The sequence below is a fragment of the Echiichthys vipera genome (assembly GCF_963691815.1).
Source record: "Echiichthys vipera genome assembly, chromosome: 14".
In the NCBI taxonomy this organism is placed as follows: domain Eukaryota; kingdom Metazoa; phylum Chordata; class Actinopteri; order Perciformes; family Trachinidae; genus Echiichthys; species Echiichthys vipera.
Genome location: NC_139839.1, coordinates 23,978,579 through 24,000,365, shown reverse-complemented (window position 1 = coordinate 24,000,365; position 21,787 = coordinate 23,978,579). Strand labels below are relative to the sequence as shown.

Genomic DNA, 21,787 nt, shown 5'->3' with positions numbered 1-21,787 from the left:
ATCCACAATGCATAGAAAGTGCATCACATTAAGAAGCAGTACACATAATTATAAATGAATTCGTGAGGAGTTTTGTTGTAGTCCCTTAAGAAAGCCTGGCACTGGCTACTGATGAAAGTCCTCTGATCTGAACCCACAGAGAAAAAGACAGCTTCTAAATGTCAAATGATTGATTTTATATTTTGAACCAATTGTTAATGTCATATTATCATGGTTATGAACGGTTAATATGAACTCTTTTGGATTGGGTTGCACCACTGAACTGAACTTGTCCGGAGAGTTTCGCACCCATAGGGGGCGACACGTTATCTCTCCTCACTAAGGACACGTCACTACACTGCACCGGCAAGCTAGGAAACCAACTTTGAATGACAGCCACAGAACCAATCAGATTTATGTGGGATTACTGTTGACCGACGCTCAACCAATAAACGCGCAGCATGGCGTGGTTTGGGCGGGACTAAGTCACGGCGAAGGTTGTGTGTGAATAGTGTATGAGTAACAGGAAAGGAGCGGGTGAGTCTTACTGAACATCAAATATTAAATCTCTGGGCTCATTTAGGGGATACATTTTTGTATTTGAGGCTGTTGTCCGGCTGCCGTATGTGAAGGTGTCGCTAATATTTTCAAAAGAAGTCAGAGAAGAGGCGCGGGGCTGGTGTGTTCATTATACAGCAGCTAGCAGGTTAGCCTCGCTAGCTACTCACATACTTTCAACTGGATGGCAGCAGCATCAACACTAGCCGGCCTGAAGATGCTGAATAGTTATAAGACACTGCCCAGACTATAACAATGCTTGCATTCGTTTTTAATGTGCACGTAATGCGTGTTAGTAGGCACCTCGGTGGAGAAATATTAGCTGCTGTTTATTTCCTTGCCTTGTGATGTTGGAAATGTTGCCTAACTGTCAGTACTTCTAAGGCTAGCTCTTAAAGTTAGCATTAAAAATAGTTCTGTTGATCTCGGAGGTTTGCGTTTTAGCTTTGCAGAATGTAAAGACACGGACACGGCACAAATCCCTGCAAAAGTTTTCCACAGTGCGTGCTTCCTGGTTCCTGACGCCACATCTTAGTGCGTGGCCTTATCTGGTTGGGCTGCTCATGGAAGTTGGCTCTTTACAGTTGGAAGACATTGATTTTTTATCAGTATCTGGCGTGATTTTAAGCTGACGTTGAAAATGCTTAATTATTTTGCAGGACTTACTTTTAAAAACTTAATTAATCAATGAATGTTGGGCCTTTCTCCACTGCTCTTCTATGTGTACCGCTCAGTCTTACAGTGCCTGTCCTCCCTTTAGGTAGTACGGTGAGCTGTCCCTAACCTCGCCAAAATGACCAAGCTGGGCTTCCTCCGTTTGTCCTATGAGAAACAGGACACACTGCTGAAGCTGCTCATCCTGTCCATGGCTGCTATCCTCTGTGAGTCCTCATACACAAGAGTATGGTCTCACTGCTACCAAAATCACATGTAACACACTGATCCATGTGCTTTTCTTTCTCTTCAGCATTCTCCACCAGACTCTTTTCCGTCTTGAGGTTTGAGAGTGTCATCCATGAGTTTGATCCGTAAGTGCTACATCTGCTGTGGTTATTTCATGATTGTTGATAAGATTCTCCGCTTTAAAATGATATCACACCTTTTACCTTCATCTCACCTTCAGGTACTTTAACTACCGTACCACCCGCTTCTTGGCAGAAGAAGGATTTTATAAGTTTCACAACTGGTTTGACGACAGGGCATGGTATCCCCTGGGGAGGATCATTGGTGGCACCATTTATCCAGGTAGGAATCTGCACAAATAGATCAATGTGGTCTTATACACTTTATTCTGGGTTGTGTGATGTCAAAGTAAAGCGGCTCATTAGAGAGACTCATGTATACAATCTGCCTTTTTTGGCACTAACGCACAGCTTACTTTAACACCTCTGGTCTCGCTCTCTTCTCTCACACCAGGACTGATGATCACCTCGGCCGTCCTGTACCACACTCTACATTTTTTCCACATCACCATTGACATCCGTAATGTCTGTGTCTTCCTGGCTCCCCTGTTCTCCTCCTTCACCGCCATAGTCACCTACCACTTCACCAAGGAGCTGAAGGTAGTAAACGCATAAGATACACAACAAATCATGCTATTTAAGGTTAGAAATGCTTAATAAATTGAAAACCTGTATTTCTTATAAGGGGCACTGCAGTGATTATTTTTTTCAAATGGATTAAATTATGGAACTCGTATCAGTCAGATTAAAAAAAAAAAAAAAAAAAAAAAAAAAAAAAGAAGGCAGCAGCCAAAATCAAAGCAGCAGAGATGTCATGACTTGTCAATAGGGCCGTGTGTAAGCAAGAACCTGGTCATAGGGTATGTATCACAATACAGGTGTTATGATTCAATATATTGCAATACTTTAATCAAGGCAATCTCATTTTAGTTAAAACTGTCATAGTATAAAGAACACTCCACCATATGCATATGTTGTTACGCTGGAGTGAAAGAGTCTCAAATACTCAAGTACCAAGTTCCATGGGTTAAACTCCAAAACAGCTGGATCCTACAATTCCCATAATGCAACTCAATAGTATATTTCACAAGGCCCTCCTTGCCCGGTCAATTCCCACATCTTTTTAACTCCAAGCCACCAGATGGTAACATAGGCTTTCTATGAAAGAGTTGGTGCCTTAGGTCCTTCATTAAAAAAGAAAAATGCATCATCAGTGTTATTTTCTCTGATTTAAAACGTTTCCTTCAGTGCTGCAGAAGACATTGTAGAACTGATTTCAATCAGTTTACTTTTTTATTGTCACATAAAATCCTATGTTACTATCCCAGTTAAATGCAACTAAAACCCCAAGTCCAATGACGTTAGGATGTTGTGTAAAACATAAATAAAAACAGAATACAATGATTTGCAAATCCTTTACAACCTACATTCAACTGAATACACTACACAGATAAGATATTTAATGTTAAAACTGATAAATGTTATTGTTTTCTTTGCACGTATTTACTAATTTTAGTAATATACTAATATGATGCCTGCAACAGGTTCCAAAAAAGCTGGGACAGGGGCATGTTTACCACTGTGTTAAATCACCTTTCTTTTTAACACTTTATAAGCGTTTGGGAACTGAGGACACTAATTGTTGAAGCTTTGGAGGTGGAATTCTTTCCCCATTCTTGCTTGATGTTCGACTGCAGTTGCTCAACAGTCTGTGGTCTCTGTTGTTGTATTTTGCGCTCCATAATTTGCCACACATTTTCCATGGGAGACAGGTCTGAACTGCAGCAGGCCAGTTTAGTACCCGCACTCTTTTACTACGAAGCCACGTTGTATTAACACGTGCAGAATGTGTCTTGGCACTGTCTTGTTGAAATAAGCAGGGAAGTCCCTGAAAAAGATGTTGCATGGGGGGCAGCATATGTTGCTCCATAACTTGTTTGTACCTTTCAGCATTAACAGGGCCTTCACAGATCTGCAAGTTACCCATGATGCCATTGGCACTAACACACCCCCATACCATGCAGGTGCTGGCTTTTGAACTTAGCACTTGTAACAATCTAGAATCGTCCTTTTCCTCTTTGACCTGGAGGACACAGCGTCCATGATTTACGAAAACAATTGTAAATGTGGACTCGTCAGACCACAGCACACTTTTCCACTTTGGGTCAGTCTTTCTATGATGAGCTCAGGCCCAAAGAAGCTGGTGGTGTTTCTAGGTGTGGTTAAATTATGTCTTTAGCTTTGCAGGGTAGAGTTTTTAACTTGCACTTGTAGAGACAAACTGTGTTAAGTGACAATGGTTTTCCTCAGTGTTCCTGAGCCCACGTGGTGATATCCTTTACTGAATGATGTCGGTTTTTAATGCAGTGCCTCCTGAGGGATCGAAGGTCACAGTCAGTCAGTGTTGGTTTTCGGCTTTGCTGATTTCATGCAGAGATTTCTCCAGATTCTCTGAATCTTTTGATGATATTATGGACTGTAGATGATGAAATCCCTAAATTCTTTGCAGTTGTACATTTGCAGAAACCTGGTTCTTAACTGTTGGACTATGTGCTAACGCAAACGCCATTGTTCAGAAAGTGGTGAACCTCGCCCCATCCTTGCTTGTGAACGACTGAGCCTTTCAGGGATGCTCCTTTTATACCCAATCATGACACTCACCTGTTTCCAATCAGCCTGTTCACCTGTAATTGTTTTTAGAGCATCCCTCAACTTCCCCAGTCTTATGTTTTCACCTGTCCCAGCGTTTTTGAAACATGTTGCAGGCATCAAATTCAAAATGAGTGAATATTTGCAAAAAAAACAATGAAGTTCATCAGTTTGAACATTGAAAATCTTGTCTTTGTAGTGTATTCAGTTGAATATAGGTTAAAAAGGATTTACAAATCATTGTATTCTGTTTTTATTTGTTTTACACAACGTCACAACTTCATTTGAATTGGGGTTAGACAACAAGACAACGTGTGATGTACAAATTGTGACAAGTATTATATTGTGGAGTTTAGAATCATATTAGTAATAATATATAACTTATAGACTACTTACTGTTATTGATATGATGACGTAAATCATATGTAATGCCACTAAAACGCCTCTTGTCTCTGTAGGATGCAGGTGCTGGGCTCCTGGCTGCTGCCATGATTGCAGTGGTGCCTGGTTACATCTCTCGTTCCGTTGCTGGCTCCTATGATAATGAAGGTATACACCTGATCTGCACAAACCTGTTATTTAAAAAAAAATTCTTTTTTGCAAAATGACTCAATGAAATCCCTCTGTGCTTTCTTACTCAGGTATTGCCATCTTTTGCATGCTGTTGACCTATTACATGTGGATCAAGGCTGTCAAAACGGGCTCAGTGTACTGGTCGTCCGTGTGCGCATTGGCCTACTTCTACATGGTGAGAGAATTAAAAATGCATATGTTTTATTGAATTAATTCACAGCTGTAGGGGTCCTGATTAGGTGTTTGTGTGTGTTTTCTAGGTTTCCTCCTGGGGTGGCTATGTGTTCCTGATCAACCTTATCCCCCTCCACGTCCTGGTTCTGATGCTCACAGGCCGATTCTCTCACCGAATCTACGTGGCCTACTGCACAGTCTACTGCCTGGGCACCATCCTCTCCATGCAGATCTCTTTTGTTGGTTTCCAGGTAAGGTGAAAACATAGGATCCTATGTTACATGAGTCACTCTAATACTCTGGATGTTAGGGATAGGTATCATTTTATTGATGCTTCTTATCAGTTTGGTTCTTTAGCAATACTCTAATTGGTTCTTCTTTATTACTAAATAACTGATTTTCATTAATATCATTTAGAAAAAGAATTCAGAATATGATTAAAATGTATCTTTAATTATCCTAAATATAACTAAATGTTTTTCAACAGCAAAGTCACTATATAATCTCAACATCTCACTCAAAAATGCATTAAAAAAAAAATCCTATTCCTAAAATCAAAATATTGAGCGTGGTTTAGCAAATGTGTAGAACAGAGACCTTATCAGTTAGTACCAGTCCAATCCTCCTTCCTGTCCTCTGTCCTTCTCCCTCTGCTTCTGCAAATCAGGTCTACTATCACCAAGGTCAGATGACGTCAATGACGTACATATTAATTAGCCATGTGCAGGTGGATGAGAGACTGTGGACAGCCTATTGAAATATCGCTTTACAACATGACTGAATCAGGTAGCATTACTTAGCCTTTGGTTTTAACTTAAGCTAGGTTTTAATGTTAGAACCATGCTAATGTAGGAAACTTTAGCTATCAACAGTAAGGATGCCAGTAGAGTGCTTGTTTAAAGAATAAAGTGAGACCCTGCGGATCAGCAGCTAATAAGTATTAGCTTATTAGCCTTATTTATTAAGGCACAACACAGGGAGATGATTTACTGCAGCATGATAATAAATTACACCAAAATGTGAAAAAAGTATCAATAAAAGAACCGGTAGTGTCCGATCTTATCAACACTACAATCTTTAATAACCCAGCCCTGGGGCTAGTTTAATAACACTTTTCGGTACCCAGCCCTACTGTTCCTGCCTCGGCAATACAAAAGTCAGTGTCATGTGTTGTGCGAAAAGGTTTGGCTCTGTTCTGGGGCACACAGTTCACCTCTCTGTTTCTCCTCTCTCATATACCAGCCGGTGCAGTCATCAGAGCACATGGCAGCCTTCGGTGTGTTTGGCTTGTGCCAGATTCATGCCTTTGTGGACTACCTGCGCAGCAAACTCAATGCACAGCAATTTGAGGTGCTCTTCAAGAGTGTCATCTCCCTGGTGGGCTTCATCCTGCTGTCTGTGGGCTCTGTTCTCATGCTGACCGGTAAGCTGGCTGACAAGGTGCACCAGTAGATAAAGTGGCAAAGGTCAAGATAGTGGATGGAAGACTGTTTGTTTCACTCCTTCCCTACCTTCTCCTTTCCTCTTGTGGGAAACTGATTCTGAGTTATTTTGCTTTGGACCGTGACTGACCATAGTATATTTCCCTCAGGTAAGATCTCTCCATGGACTGGCCGTTTCTACTCCCTTCTGGATCCCTCCTATGCCAAGAACAACATTCCCATCATCGCCTCTGTCTCTGAGCACCAGCCCACAACCTGGTCCTCATACTACTTTGACCTGCAGCTGCTGGTCTTCATGTTCCCAGGCAAGTGCACACTGAGCAGAAGCACACAGCGTAACAAGGGGTTTATAGCGTACGATCACTGCATCGCTTTTGAATAAAAATGAAGCACACAGCTCAAGGTATTATTGTTGGCTTTTGACTGACAGTTACCTTACCTTTCCTTTCTTTACAGTTGGTCTTTACTACTGTTTCAACAACCTGTCAGATGCCAGGATCTTTATCATCATGTATGGAGTCACAAGCATGTACTTCTCAGCTGTCATGGTAGGTCCTGTGCATAGCCACATGGGTAAAAGCACTTCTAGAGAGCTGTTGATTTGTTTGCTTTTGGGGTTTGTGACATTTCAGAAGATGGCACACTCACGTCGTGAAACATAACTGAAGTAAAGGAAAGTGTTTTCTGATCCCTTATATGGGTTAATGTACTGCTTGTTTGTTGCCTCCTCAGGTGCGTCTGATGTTGGTTCTTGCTCCAGTCATGTGCATCCTGTCGGGCATCGGTGTGTCCCAGGTGCTAACGACTTACATGAAGAATCTGGATGTCAGCCGGCCAGACAAGAAGAGCAAGAAGCAGCAAGACTCCACCTACCCCATCAAAAATGAGGTAGGAGGGCTAAGAGACAGATTAGACGGTGGTGTCATCTCCAGGCTGTTGACATTGTTCATAGAGCTTTGATTTTCGGCCTGAAACAGTTTGGGGCAGGGATGTAATTTCTCAAAACTTCTGCGTGCTTGAGTTGAGTCATGGTTCACGCAAATTTCCCAGCGTAGTTTTTTATTTTTAATTTAAACGGGAAATTCATGTTTTCAATTGGAGTTGGTCCCAAAACTCTGCATATTGGCTCATTGATTTAGTTAAATTTAGTTTTTTTAGGGGGGCTTCATAACTTTAATCTTGTATACTAAGCACATGTTTAGACATGAAACATCATTAGATTCAAACTGGTTGAACTCATTATTGTGATCCAGTACCAGCAGGAGGCATTACAATAATAACAGTATTAAGATGTATTACTATTTAGCGGGACAAGCCTTTCATCTGTAGTTGCAGATCTATCTGCAGTATCTAGATAAATATGAAATGGACCATGTAATAACCATACTACTTTATACTTTGACTACACTACATGAAATGTTGTATTTTTACTCCATACTACATTTAGGTGACATTAAGAGTCACTTTTTAAAAGTGTCTGACAGCTCTGCTTTATTTGACTGTTTCATGTTCACCAAACATTTCCTGATTTTCCTGCTTCACAATTAAGCGTTTGAATGACACAAAGAGGGAGAGCTGTCTACTTGTGATCTGACCACTCTACTATATAGTACTAACAGTTTAATACTGTTTTTAAATACAGGTTCTACGTTGTGGTACTGGTACTTTAATTAAAGTGTGAAAGTCTCCCTTGTGCAGATGTGTACTCTCTTGCTGACATATTCAAATTAAGTTCTTGAGAGAAGTATACCAGAGAGTTCTTCCTAAACCATCTCTATCTCAGTATTCACAATATAAGCACACACCTCATGGCATCCTGTGTTGCATATTCCTACCAGGTTGCTAGTGGGATGATTCTGGTCATGGCCTTCTTCCTCATTACATACACCTTCCACTCTACCTGGGTGACCAGCGAAGCCTACTCCTCTCCCTCAATTGTCTTGTCGGCCCGTGGAGGTGACGGCAGCCGCATCATCTTCGATGACTTCAGAGAGGCCTACTACTGGCTCCGCCACAACACTCCTGAGGTCAGTGTTACCCAAAGCAATAAAGACTACGTCAACCAATAAGGGGTTCTTGACTAGGGGCTTGAATGATCTGGATTGTAGACAGATTGTTGTTCTGAGAAATGCACCATCACAGCTATTTGATTAAAGTGATTTGAGTTTTATTTTGCGTTTCCAGGATGCCAAAGTCATGTCATGGTGGGATTATGGCTATCAGATAACTGCCATGGCAAATCGAACCATTCTAGTGGACAACAACACATGGAACAACACACACATTTCCAGAGTTGGACAGGTGAGCTGGGTAACCTTCAGGGTAATCCTGATTGTAAAGTGCTGCTGTGGTGACTGTGCTGTTTTGTGTTGTGTAGGCCATGGCATCCACAGAAGAGAGGGCCTATGAGATCATGAGGGAGCTGGATGTCAGTTATGTCCTGGTCATCTTCGGAGGACTGACGGGCTATTCTTCAGACGGTACGTCCTGATCATCAGTGGATTAGAGTTGATACAATACTTAGAACACAGTGGCTTATCTCTGCTATAAAATATTTGGCTCACACATTCATTAAAGTAACTATGTTGCAAGTTCCCTAATTTCATAATTGTTGAATAAGTTTGTCACTGAATGTCACAGAAAAGCGATGCAAGAAAATAAGCCATCTGTCTCCCTCAGACATCAATAAGTTCCTGTGGATGGTTCGTATCGGGGGAAGCACAGACACAGGCAAACACATCAAGGAGCACGACTACTACACTCCCACCGGAGAGTTCAGAGTGGATCGTGAGGGCTCGCCTGTCCTGCTCAACTGCCTCATGTACAAGATGTGCTATTACCGCTTCGGTCAGGTCTACACGGAGGCCAGTGAGTAACCCCTTTCATCATGCATGGCCTGCTTTCACCTTGTTTTCAGAGGCATATTGTGAAAGTAAGCCTTTTTCGAAGGGACTGTCTAGTTTAGGGTGATTAATGATGCGGCTCCAATTATTTGCTATATATTTGAACCATAGTTAGACAGACCTAACGCCCAGGGTAGACTGCCTTGCCAAACCTTGTAGATGAACTGCCATATCGTCTAAACTGACTGCCCTGTCAGCAGACAGGACACTACATACATATGCATGGTCATCCTCATTATTATGCTATACTGATATAATTAATACAGCTTTTTGTACTGTAATTCTGATGATTTTACTACTCCTCTCTGCAGAGCGTCCACCTGGTTATGACAGAGTGAGAAATGCTGAGATTGGGAACAAAGACTTTGAACTGGATGTGTTGGAGGAGGCCTACACAACAGAGCACTGGCTGGTTAGGATATACAAGGTAAAATGTCTCTCCTTACCCTGTCCTGTGACCTCGTTATTCATTGTAACCCCCAAATTGGTTTGCTAGTCAAGATTAAGGTCTTCTGTAACCATTTAGGAAATCACAATTTTAAGTAGACATGACAGTTTGAGGGAGACTAGAACTACATGTGGGTCAATTACAACCAAAACATTGAATTAGAGCTGCAACATCTGGTCATTTAATCAATAAGTTAGATGACAGAAAACTAATTATAAGGTATTTGTTTGCAATTAAAACAACATTTAATGGTTCCATGTGATAATCTGCTACTTTTCTTGGTCTTACATTGCACTGAATGGAATATCTTTGGGTTTTTAAACAGTTGGTTAAACAAAACGATATATGACTTAACCTTGGGCTTTCAGAAAATTGTTGTGGCATTTTTGGCTTTAAAGGCCAAATAAATAATAATTCAGTGTGACTTTTCTAACCAAGTCTTGTGTTCCATATTTTAGGTCAAAGATTTGGACAACCGAGGTCTTTCAAGGACATAAAAGCTTCAGCCAGCGGTGAAAACAGCCTTTTAGCACACAGCACTGAACACCTTCCCCTGTGGTCTGCAGATGAGAGGGGGGAAAAAAAGAGTACTTTTTATACTTTTTTGTTTGGGGAAGAAAATTGCATCAAAGAGATTTTGTTTTTTTGTGTGTGTGTGTGGATGATCTTCATTTTTTATTTTGTTATAATGAAATGTCTCATCTGGGATCAGAGGGAGCTGGTGTCAAATGTCCAGTCTGATGTCATGAAGTGTTTATTCGTCAGGAAGCGGTCAAAAGAAAGCTGTGTTCATTCGAGAGCGCTTTGGGTTTTTACAGTGTGGTCATTAAAGTGGGATTAAACGTAATGAAAGAGTTTGTGGGTTTTTTTTTCTCAAAAAGAATTAAGACGTTTAACGTGGGAGCTATATGAAGTTGAACTTGCTCTTAATGAATCTCTGGTGATTAAATTGGTGAAAGGTTAACGTGCTACTTCATTAAGTTTGGGAAGTCCTCTGTTTAAATTGAATTAATGTTGTACCAGACACCTTCATAATCAAGGTAAACTAGATTCATGGTGATTTCGGGTTCACACACCATAAATTCAAGGACTTTCTGGGCCCAATCCACTCAAATGAAGGGCCCAACACAGCATCATTTGAGACAGATTGGGGTTAATTACTGTTACAGAGAACTTTCAAGCTTTTCAGGAGCTCAAGACAATTAGAGAGGCTTGAATGTGCAAACGATTGCAATCTTGCAGTGATGGCTGAGTCTTGTCTCGTGCAACAAATATATTGTGCAAGTTGAGCTATGGAGACGGAATGTGGCCTGTCGAATTGCTACCATTTATTTTTCTTTAATCTGTTTTTATTCTTGCAAAAAATAAATCCAAGCACTTTCAATCACAATGTCTAGTTCTTAAAAATGAAGGCACCCCCCTCCTTAAATTTAAACTTCCAAGGAGCCATTAATTTGGCCCGGGACAGGGAAGTTTGGGGTCCCCTGCTAGAGCTGCAGCCCCCCGCGACCCGACCCCGGATAAGAGGCTGAAGATGAGATGAAGGAGCCATGGATATCATTACTGGAAAAGTCACAAAAATATCTGGTTATTTTACTCAAAATGACCTTGTAATGGTTCATGAGATGTTGCTTGATCTTATGACTGTGTGAGATCACATTATTGTTGAAAGGCATGATTAAGATGAGGCAATCCCCTTTTATTGCATTTAAGAATACATGTCAACTTTATATTAAGTTTATATTACAGCGAACAATAGCGTTAGGTAAGAGTTATTACATTCAAAACAGAAAAGAATAACCCTATATAATAAAACCGCAACTAAAAGTCTTTGCTCAGGCACATTCAGATTAATAAAATATTAGTGTCCATTAGCTCCTGTCCCATACATACAGGGTTGTTATTTTCTTATTACAGAGCTCCTCACAGCTTAGGCTGGTCTGGCAGATCTTCCAGCAGTGCGTGGTTTTTCCTGTAGATGTAAGCGTTGGCATCGTCATCCAGCTTCACCAGCTCAGCCAGTGACGACACACAGGGATCGTGGTCAACCAGCATGGTCGGCAGGCGGGAGGATTTGCGCTGGATGCGGCAGGAGCGGCGCACTGGGGTCAGAAACTTCAGATCTTTGATGTGGCTCTTACTCCTGGATGTACTTGTGCTGGCCTCCCCTTCGATTGTCTTCTTCACACTAAGCGAGGGATGTATGAAGAGGAAAACGTTATCAGACGTGAAAATAAAAGGACTGTCGCCATTTAATTCATGGTTAATTGAAGAACATTGGTTGAACGATTGGGCAAAAGAAAGTTGATGGACTGACCTTTGCAGGTATGGAGTGGTCTTCACGCTGTACTTTATTACTGACGCATCCTCCGTCTGTGGCGTGGTCTCCACCACCTCAACAGTTTCTTCAACATCTTCATCATCATCAGTCTCCACTTCCTGGTCATCACTTTCTTCTACTCCATCCTTCACTTGCTTGACCTTTGGCTGCTGCTCACTAACATCCTCAGGAATTTCTTTCTTCGGCTCCTCTTTTTTACATTCATCATTTGGTTTGCAGTTTTCCATTTCAACACCATTGCACGTATCCATCACTTCGCAAAGTTCTATTGAAAAAATATGACAAGAGTGTAAGAAGCATCTGTACAGCGTGCTACAACTGCAGTCAGAATTATTTATCTTCAGACCAAAAATGCACCTGAGTGGGTCAATTTTAATACAGACTAATACCACTGAGTTCCCTGTGGACAGCCACCGGTGAACTTACCGTCGTCGTATGTAGAGGGTGTGGCCATGGCCTCCAAAGCATCACACAGGTTCAAAACAATCTGTCACAATGAAACAAAGAAAAGAGTACGGTTTATCACTGTTTAGGGTGAACATTTTAACCCAGCTCAAAGTGCAGCAGAAACCCTGTCTGTTCCCTTACATCATCCACACTGTCCTGGGGGTAAACAAGCACATCTGCATCAGAGTTTTCCAGCAGGTCCAGAGTGGTGTTCATGATCACAGGAGTTTGGCTGTGTGTTCCTAACTGTGCACAGAGAGCAGCAGACGTGCGTGTGTCCAGTCTGGATTCAGGCTCGGGGTTGCACTGTGCTGCGGGCTGAGGCTCAACATGAGGCCGAGACTGTGGTCTGAGATTAACGTCAGGTTTTGCAGAGACTTTGGTTTTTGCGGGTTCTGCTGTGGTCATGGCTGGTCTTTTGAAAGACTTGCCCCTGGAAGCTTGCCACTCAGCCAGTTTCGCTCTGCGGAGGGAACAAAAACAGCTGAGCATTTCTAATGCACAGTGACATGGAGGCAAACAAGTGTGTATGTGGGGGAAAAAAGTTACCTTCTTTCCTCTGCAGTCTCCACAGTATATCTGTACTGACTGAGGGAACTTGACGCTGAAGGTTTGTTGACCTTCTTGTCCGTCACTGCAATCTTTGGCTTTGAGCTCTGAGTCCCACTTCCCTTGGTGGGAGCCACTTTAGTGTGTCTGGAGTTGGTACTGGCTAGTGTTGCTGGGACGGTTCTGGCAGCAGGCCGAGCAGAGTACGACCCAACAGGACGACGGCTGGTGACCGCAGGCTTGGATGCCTGAACAGGTCCATCCGAGACTGACTTGGACCTTGTCGGCACAGGTTTTTGTGCGACACGCCCATGCAGGTCAGCAACTGATTTGGACCTGCTTTTCATCACACTTTTGACCCCTTGGCCCTGTGTTTTGGGTCCTGATTGTTTGGAATCTGCCCCGCTCAATGTGGAAGTTGACTTCCAAATGGATCCAATTTTCGACTGCACAATCTTGCCTTTGTACATGCCAGGAGCAGGTTTTGACGACGTCACAGCCGCTGGTGGCTTTGGAGCTTCGACAACTATTTTTTTGTGTCTCACAGCCTGTTCGGTGAGAAAGGCCCGGCTGTGCGTTTGTCGTGCTTTGACATCAGCGGCTCCTTTCTGCCCCGTCTTCACCTTTTTCAGAGCCACACCAGACAATGACCTTGTGTCCACCTTGGCTTTAAGAGGGCCATTTTTGGCCACGGTTTCTTCTTTGTTGCTGCTGCTTGTCAGTTGGAAAGGAGTAACAGACGCTTTATCTCTTCTGATTAAAGGCTTGCTTCCATAGGCAGGCTGAGCATTTTCCTTGTTTCCCTAATACAGGTCAAACAAGAAGAACATTAGGTGGACGGAGCGTGGGCTTACAGATGAACGTGTGTAGTACTAACGTTTTTAAATAGTTTATCTGTTAAGTTAGCCTACTTTCTTATAGCTGTGGTTTCGTCTGGAAACTGCAACGTTGTCCATTGTGAAGCCTCGACCAGGTTGAGTCAATGAAGTTTCCTGAAATAAATTCAAACAGATACAGCATGGTGTCAGTGCGTAACCTGGCTCATTAACTTACATCATCCAGCATGCGCTTCACTTAACTTAGAAGTAAATATTATGACTTGTAATATTGTCCCCAAAACTCCAGCACACTATCAAAACAATGAGAAAACAACGCGTAGGCTACTCGTCACGTTATCTACCGCAGTGCTTGTTATATGAAGTTAAGCTAGCAGTTGTAACATGATGCACACAGACGTTAACTAAGCTAAAGATAAACGCGAATTTAGTGTTAGCTCTGACGGTGTCTATATTTAGGTTGAGTTACAGAGAGACGTTAGCTTACCCTGCTCTTCAGTTGTCGGTTACAGTACGAGAAGAACTACGGTCCAAAGCCCACGACTCTGGAGCTAAACAGGTCGCTGGTTCTGAGTCTTGTGGGAAAAAACATTCAGTTTGAAAAGGGGGCTGCTGAACTGCAATTGGTCGCTTTGATATCGCGAGATGAAAAACGAAGCACGAGAACTGTAGAAGACTGGTCCATTCTTTCATCCCACAAGTTTACAAACCCGTCTGTTTGAAAGTTTGAACGCAAATAAGATTCCAATAATACCGGTCCATGCAGACAGGAACACGCCCAAAGCATGACAGCACACCCGGGCCCTGACAGCTCCTCTAACAACGACGAGGAAGCGAGAAACCAACAGCGCTGGGCCTTCAGTAAGCACTACTGGGGATATAAGGCTATTGTGATGTTTCATACTTAACATCACGTTCATCTTCTCATCTTCAACCGCTTATATTTAATGCAATATCAATATTTTCTCTATGCAAAATGCTCATGTTTTGATGATAATGATAATAAACATACACACACACACTTTGCACTGTTAAACCATTGTCAATTGTCACCAATTGTCTACTGATAAATTTATATATTATTTGTTATACGTATTGTTTTCTGCTGCTGCAACCATGTAAATCCCTCACATGTCATGAACTTCCACACATCAACGCACAATATGGTAAACCTTTTGGAATTTGCCGTGACATGTTTCCAGCGTCTGAGCTTGAAAAGACCGCTGAGGATTCTGGGAAAGGAGCGTCGCGGGCGGTTTGTATCGGAAAGGAGCGTCGCGCGCGGTTTGTATGGATGTATTGCGGATGCACGCATGCACGTCGTTAAATACATCAAGCAAACAGTTGTTTGGTTTGAAGAAGCAAGTGAGCTTGCCTTCAAAATAAACCCCAAATTACAGTCATAAAGAAAAAGCATACACTGGCTAGATTATTTAGCTGTGGCCTTCGGGGAGAGCTGTACTAAAGTGTTACCTAACTCTAACCCCAAGGACAAAGGAACGGAAACAGGGATTATCAACTGCCGCTAGGTTATGATTTGACCATTTAATGAAGCGTAATTGATATCGGGATATTTTAAGGAGACTTATGAAGAATACAATGTCGTACCTTGGAATAATTAGCAAAAAATAGTTGAGTAACTTTTCACACAAGACATTTTATTTCAGTTAGTCCGGCATAATTTGCCTTATTTTGAAAGACTAAATCGGAAATGAACTTGTTCGACATCGTTGACAGCTAGCTAACTAGTGTTAGCAACACATTAGCTCCCCTCAGGAGGATTTCACCCCGTAAAAAACGAGTACAGCCGCCAGAAGAGCCAAAGAAGGAGAGGGGGAAGAAGAAAACGGGTCCATAAAGACGTATAATGCAGAATCACTGCGCTGTGCCGAACTGTGCCGGGGGCAAATCCGACCCTCAGCCACTCTTCAGGTTCCCGCATGACCCAGAAAGGTAAACACAGATGCTGAAGCAAAATCTCGAGATTACCCAAACCCGTTTATTTCTTTAAATATTTTTTAAACTAGAAGAACGTGTTTGCCTGTCGAAATATTTTCGCATTTGTGAATCAGCTTTAGAACCCGTGTAACGGTCAACAGGAGGTGTGGTTTATGCTCTGCTAAAGAACCAGTACTGCCCTACGGATAATACGTTACAAGAGAGATGACAGACATTCAAGGATCGTTTTGCACTTTACATATATGTATATATACTTTTTATATTTTCTGCTTGTTTAGAAAAGCAGAAAACGAGTCTTTGAGTCTTGCACAGGACTGCAACCACAGTTGTTCCACATTTTCCAGCCATCATTTGAAGACTGTTAACTGCAACTATAAAGACTCCCAGTGAAAACACCTTTTCTACTCTAGGCATTATTACTTAAATATATGAAAAAAGGACAGCAAGCATGTCATGGTGTTTAATTGATGTACTACTTTGCCATAACTGAACCTCAAAGCCTAGCTGTGTGTCGAATATTTCCCTTCATTTTGGTTTAACCTCTCCTTTCAGGTCCAAGAAGTGGGTTGAAAAGTGCCAGAGACAAGACCTCCTTGACAAGTCACCAGAGCAGCTGTTCAGATACTACAGACTGTGTGGGAAACATTTTGAAAAGTCATTGGTTGATAGTGTAAGTTATGTTTTCAAGTTGCACATGGGTTTGGTTCAGGACTTTTTAATACAATTTCAATCTTGAAGTAAAATGTGAAAAGGGCTCAAACCATCGCTGCAAATTTTTTCACAAATGATGCAATAAAAAGAGCATATTCTGTAGTGCATAATGAATATGTAGGTAACATAGGTTTGAATACTAGTTCAGCATAAGCCATATGTTTGTATTCACTCCTTATATGGGCTGTATAATGAACTTCTGGCTCGGTGTTTTCAGGATGCTCAGAGTCCGGTGTTGAAGGATGATGCCGTACCGACCATCTTTGATGTGCCAAGCCAACCTCAAAACGGGCAGGTGAAGCGCGGTAAAGAGACGGTGGGTCAACTAAACTTAATTCATTTAAAATGAGGGAAATAACTTTTATATATATAGCAGAGTTTACAGCGATTTTTGCACACCTGTCTAAAAGTGTGTGTGTGTGTGTGTGTGTGTGTGTGTGTGTGTGTGTGTGGTCACAATTGTAATTTTTATCATTTCTTGTTGTAGACCAAAGATGATGAAAAGGACAACAAGGGGAGAAAAAGTAAGTAGAAATATCAACACACACAGGTTTATTACATGACATTATGATGAAACAAGTGACCCCCAGACCCATATTAGTCAAATATATATATATATATATATATATATATATATATATATATATATATATATATATATATATATAAATAATGTTTTCTATCTGCTTCTCTTTCCATTTTTTTTAGAAATCAAAAAGTCTCAACCAGAGACGGCAAAGGAAGATGTGAAGACACTCCCAGAGGAAGAGCAATACAAAGAGAATCTTAAGTCAATATTTGAAGTTCTTGTACTGATGGGAGAGCAAAGCATTCCTCCGACAGGGCCTGGTGATAATCAGCAGCATGATCTTGGGTCCAGCAACTTTCAGGCATTGTTAGAATATCGCATGAACTGTGGAGATGAAGTCCTGAAGAAGAGGTATGACGTGAATAAGGATTGCTGCTCCTCGGCTCAGATGAATCAGCTGATTGATGTGTGCGAGAAGTACATCCGCAGTAAGCTGGTAGAAGAGGTTCAACAAAATGGCTTTTTCTCATTACTTACTGATGACTTGGTGAAGATCTCAGGAGAGTGGTACCTCCCTGTCTTTGTCCGTTATGTGGACCAGTCTAACTGCCAGAGGGAGAGGTTTTTTGGATTCTTGTCCTTTGAAGGAGACGGAGAGGCCTTAGCAGAGAGTCTTCTGTCTGAAATGACTGAGAAATGGGGCTTGGATATGAAACAGTGTCGAGGTCAAGCCCACTCCTGCACTGGGACACATTTTAGTAAAATAAAAACATTTGCTGGCAAACTGATGGAAAGGTATCCAATGGCAGTGCTTACACTAAGATCTGCTTGTACATTGAATCTGTCACTGGCAAATGGCATGGCTTTGTCAGGGGTGCAGCTGGTTTTGTCTACTCTGAAGAAGATTGAGTCATTCTTCAGTCAGTCCACTTTACTGCAGTTGGAGTTGGAGCATGCCATTTCGATTTTCTACCCCGACAAGGAAGAGAAGGCCAAGGAACTAAAGGAGATCTGTGGAACCCGCTGGACTAGACGACATGATGCATTTGAGGTGGCAGTGGACATCCTCGAGGCTTTGCTACTGTGTGTGGACAGTGTTCACGACAACGAGGACATGAGGTGGGACGATGAAGTCACACACGGCGCCTTGGATATTTCAAAAGCACTCGCTGATTTTGAATTTGTCATCGCGCTGGTCGTGCTGAAAAACGCTCTGACACTTACACAAGCGTTCGGGAAGAACATGCAGGGCAAAGCAACTGATGCCCACTTTGCTGCAACCAGTTTAAAAGCTGTATTGCACTCCTTGAAGGAGGTGTCTGACAACATCGATGTGTATCATGAGTTCTGGAACGACGAGGCCATTAACCTAGCCACTGCGATGGAGATTACGGTTAAGGTTCCTCGGTCATTCCTGAGAAAGCACCAGTCTGAATCTGGAGCCATTCGGCCGGAGAGTCACTACAGGGAGCACCTGTCTGTCCCCATAGTGGAGCACGTCATCAAAGAAATGAATGAACTCTTCTGTGAGGACCACCTGAAGGCTCTGAGATGTCTGTCACTGGTCCCTGCTGTCATAGAGCAGCATAAGTCCGCTGAACTCGAGGAGGAAAATGTGCAAGTGTTTAAAAACGACATCCCAAATGCAGGAACCCTGTCCGCTGAGCTGCACTGTTGGTGGGTTAAATGGAGCAAAAGGGGCAAAGGGGAGACTTTTCCGTGTAGCCTCAGCGAAACACTGCAGCTGGCCGACGTGAAGTTCTTTCCAAACATGCTCGCCGTCCTGAGACTGGTCGGCATCCTGCCTACATTGGCTCTGGAGGACAGCTGCGACGTGGCATACAAGCGCTTCCAAATGTACGCGAAGAACACGCCTGACAAATTCAAATCCAAAAGTCTCGCTCTCTTGAATGTGAACTATGATGTTGGGTATGATCTGGATTCAATGGTCGAGGTGTACATGAAGACATACCCTGAGACGGAGGATATGTCTTAGTCAGGCGGGATATGGTAGTTAAGCCTCTGAGCAGAATAGCCACAACTTTGTTAATGAATCAGACATCTTTATTTAGTTTTTTTACTATCTTGCTTCCATATTGTTTTTCTTGTTTTGTAGGCAGTTGAGGCTTTTGTGATCAAATATGGAATGCAAATGAATGATAGACTGACTAGCAAAGTGTAATCTGTTGAGTGATAAGCACCAGACATCTTTGATTTTCATTTTTTTTTACCATGCTTGTCCTTCATGTTGTTTTCATGTTTTTGGAAGCTGAAGTTGACCACAGTTACAGGCCTGTAAACTTCCCAGGATCAATATGAGTCCTGATCCCAGCTGTCCAAGTTCATTCCTCTACTATGTTGTTGGAAAAAAAGTAATTTTGCTGTGTCACTCAGTGATCTGCTGACGTGTAACAATTTGATACGGGGGGGTCAGCTATAAAAACCCTCCCTGACCATGTCAATAAAGAGGCTGTCTGGAGTTTAATGGTTTGTGTTGTCCTCATTCTACTTATGGGAGTATTTTGTATGCTTTTCGTAACCTTTTCCTGAAACAAGGTCGGTTATAAACAACACTTAATAAAGCTTTGCAGAAACAGTGAACTAGAATAAGATTTTTTTATATATGTGTATATCCCAGACAGATTTGGAACAGGCCAATAAGCACAGCCAGAGCAGTGTCTGGAATATTTGTATGAGGATGTTTCCTGGCAGTTGATCCCAAAGTGTTGAGTTCATATGAGTTTGAGATCAAATTAGTGTGAGGCTTTAAATCTCCTGTGAATGAGGCTCAGCTCTCGGCTGCACCCCTGCCAGTATCTATCAGTATCCATCACGCTCGTTGGGTATTGTGCCTGCAAATGGATTGCATTCATCAGCTGAGTCATCATCTACTCTGTAGTGTTTTGTGTTGAGGAAATTTGCTGCAGTGGACAATATTCAAATGCCCTTTCAGCCAGGTCACCGTTCACACAAAGGAACAGTCTTTAGTTGAATTGTTTATAGTTGCCTTCCCTTTTTTCTTTAGCAGGTTGATCTCAAATGGAAAAGATGTTAAGTGAAGTGCTAAACTTCCACCCTGTGAGAAAGGGGGGGCTCTTATCATCTCTGGGTTTTCCTCCATTGAATGAAATGTGACAAAAGGAACCTCATCACAGATTCTCTTCTGCATCTATATGAATAACACAGTATGCATAGCCTTGTGAAAGGTTTTGGAAAACAAGTTTCTATAATGGGGATGCATTACTTTTCTTCCTCCCCAACCGGTGCAGACAGATGTCCGTCCTCCACAGAGCTGGGTCTGTCTGACGTTCCTGTCTGTTATAGGGAAGGTTTTCGTTGCCACCGTACTCTACTGGGGAATTCGATTCAATTAAAAAAACTTTATTTGTCCCCGGGGGGCAATTCAGGGCACACAGAGCAGCAGATAACGACAGTGCAACTATACAAAAACAATTAAACCTATCAACAAGAATAAAGTGTAAAAGAAGAATAAGTGTCAGGATGTTAGTGTGTTATTTTTGGGTCTATGTAAATCATAAATAAATCATAGAGTGTGGTCTTTACCTACTCTGTAAAGTGTCCTGAGATAACTTTTGTTATGATTTGGCACTATAAATAAAATTGAATTGAATTGAATTGAATTACCTCTTCTGTATAATAAAGCCAATAAATATTTCAGCCGATTCATCTCTTGGCTGAATTAGGCCATTTTTAGGGTAGACATTTTATAATGTCATAGCAAGAAAAGCACAGCGGTGATTAATAACAGAGGATTAGTGTATATCTTGTATGCGTTCCAGGCCCTGAGCCCTAAGAAAGATTGCTTTAGGCCACGTTTTGTGTGGTTTTGGTTTGTCATTTTAGGAGAACAAGTCAAACTCATTTATTGAGTGCATATTTACAAAAACAATGTCCGACATTTAATCGACAGAATAAATAGTCTACTGTCCTCATGAATGTATTTGTACAAAATAAAATTGTATTATAAAAAAACCTATGACTTGCCATAGCCTATTGTAAAACTTATATATTTAATGAATGCCACAAAACCTGATGTAGCCTATTTAAACTATAAGAATAGTGCACATGGGATTTTGGATACATGGTCACATTTAAATGATCTACTGAAGAATGGGTAGGATGTGTATCCAGGGTCTATGGAGGGCCGCATTGATGGAATGAATCAAATCTACTTCAGAGTGTGAAGAAGAGGAAGCTGCACATCCACATCAGAGAGAATCACGTCAGAACAAGAGTAGTGCTGCACTGCAAGATACTAACATAGAAATTATAGTGTTTTATTCAACATCCAAAACAACAAGAGCCCTTTGATATATATGCCAGTTAAAAATACATTCAGATGTATCCCAATATAATTAATGTGTCAACAATAGCTTGTTTTAGTTCCACTGAAGACACACACTTGGGTCAATGTCATGACGCCCATTTTTTGGATCTATAAGCTTAAATTAATTTTAAAAATGTTTTAAGTTGAAAAAAAATCTTACAAATGACTTCTTTTTTAGATTCTAAAGTTCTTGGTTTTAATCAATTTTGATAGAATATTTGGAGAATAACAGAAGAAATGTCCAAACTTCGGAGCAAAAGATGTAACTTGCTTCAAAAGGGTGAATTTCTTAATCATTTATCCTATAATCGAAAGGCCTTGATGTTTTTTTTGTTTTGTTTTCTTAAGTTAGCTTTAATGCAAATTTGTATAGCATTTC

The 21,787-nt window shown here is 41.6% G+C and overlaps 3 protein-coding genes across 3 annotated transcripts; 2 read left to right on the top strand and 1 right to left on the bottom strand.

Annotated features, from left to right (window-relative positions):
- The first annotated feature begins 474 nt into the window (after positions 1-474).
- On the top strand, positions 475-10,543 carry stt3a (STT3 oligosaccharyltransferase complex catalytic subunit A). Its single transcript, XM_083926911.1, has 18 exons — positions 475-516; positions 1,298-1,418; positions 1,505-1,565; positions 1,661-1,782; positions 1,954-2,099; positions 4,607-4,697; positions 4,790-4,896; positions 4,982-5,146; positions 6,138-6,318; positions 6,487-6,642; positions 6,794-6,885; positions 7,070-7,225; positions 8,176-8,364; positions 8,522-8,638; positions 8,715-8,817; positions 9,017-9,205; positions 9,552-9,667; positions 10,147-10,543. The coding sequence occupies exons 2-18, from the start codon at positions 1,331-1,333 to the stop codon at positions 10,183-10,185; spliced, it is 2,118 nt and encodes a 705-aa protein (XP_083783037.1). The 5' UTR covers positions 475-516; positions 1,298-1,330; the 3' UTR covers positions 10,186-10,543.
- A 965-nt stretch (positions 10,544-11,508) lies between these two features.
- Positions 11,509-14,425, bottom strand: LOC310956370 (uncharacterized protein). The gene is made up of 7 exons (XM_083926570.1): positions 14,349-14,425; positions 13,937-14,017; positions 13,026-13,828; positions 12,618-12,939; positions 12,456-12,516; positions 12,006-12,294; positions 11,509-11,876 (listed from the first exon to the last, which is right to left on the bottom strand). Exons 2-7 carry the CDS (start codon positions 13,979-13,981, stop codon positions 11,612-11,614), a joined length of 1,785 nt encoding a protein of 594 aa, XP_083782696.1. The 5' UTR covers positions 13,982-14,017; positions 14,349-14,425; the 3' UTR covers positions 11,509-11,611.
- Positions 14,426-15,728: 1,303 nt separating this feature from the next.
- thap12a (THAP domain containing 12a) lies at positions 15,729-19,452 on the top strand (the record flags this gene model as incomplete). The annotated part of the gene is made up of 5 exons (XM_083926456.1): positions 15,729-15,814; positions 16,373-16,490; positions 16,749-16,847; positions 17,019-17,055; positions 17,240-19,452. 5 exons carry the CDS (start codon positions 15,729-15,731, stop codon positions 19,054-19,056), a joined length of 2,157 nt encoding a protein of 718 aa, XP_083782582.1. The 3' UTR covers positions 19,057-19,452.
- Positions 19,453-21,787: the final 2,335 nt, after the last annotated feature.

Excerpts from the sequence above, each read along its gene's own strand:
- LOC310956370 (XM_083926570.1), bottom strand. The coding sequence starts at position 13,981 with ATGGACAACGTTGCAGTTTCCAGACGAAACCACAGCTATAAGAAA. Across the intron at positions 12,295-12,455 it reads ACCCTCTACATACGACGACG|AACTTTGCGAAGTGATGGAT; the intron begins GTAAGTTCACCG and ends TTTTTTCAATAG. Across the intron at positions 11,877-12,005 it reads ACCACTCCATACCTGCAAAG|TGTGAAGAAGACAATCGAAG; the intron begins GTCAGTCCATCA and ends TCCCTCGCTTAG.
- stt3a (XM_083926911.1), top strand. The coding sequence starts at position 1,331 with ATGACCAAGCTGGGCTTCCTCCGTTTGTCCTATGAGAAACAGGACACA. Across the intron at positions 2,100-4,606 it reads ACTTCACCAAGGAGCTGAAG|GATGCAGGTGCTGGGCTCCT; the intron begins GTAGTAAACGCA and ends TTGTCTCTGTAG. Across the intron at positions 4,698-4,789 it reads TGGCTCCTATGATAATGAAG|GTATTGCCATCTTTTGCATG; the intron begins GTATACACCTGA and ends TTTCTTACTCAG.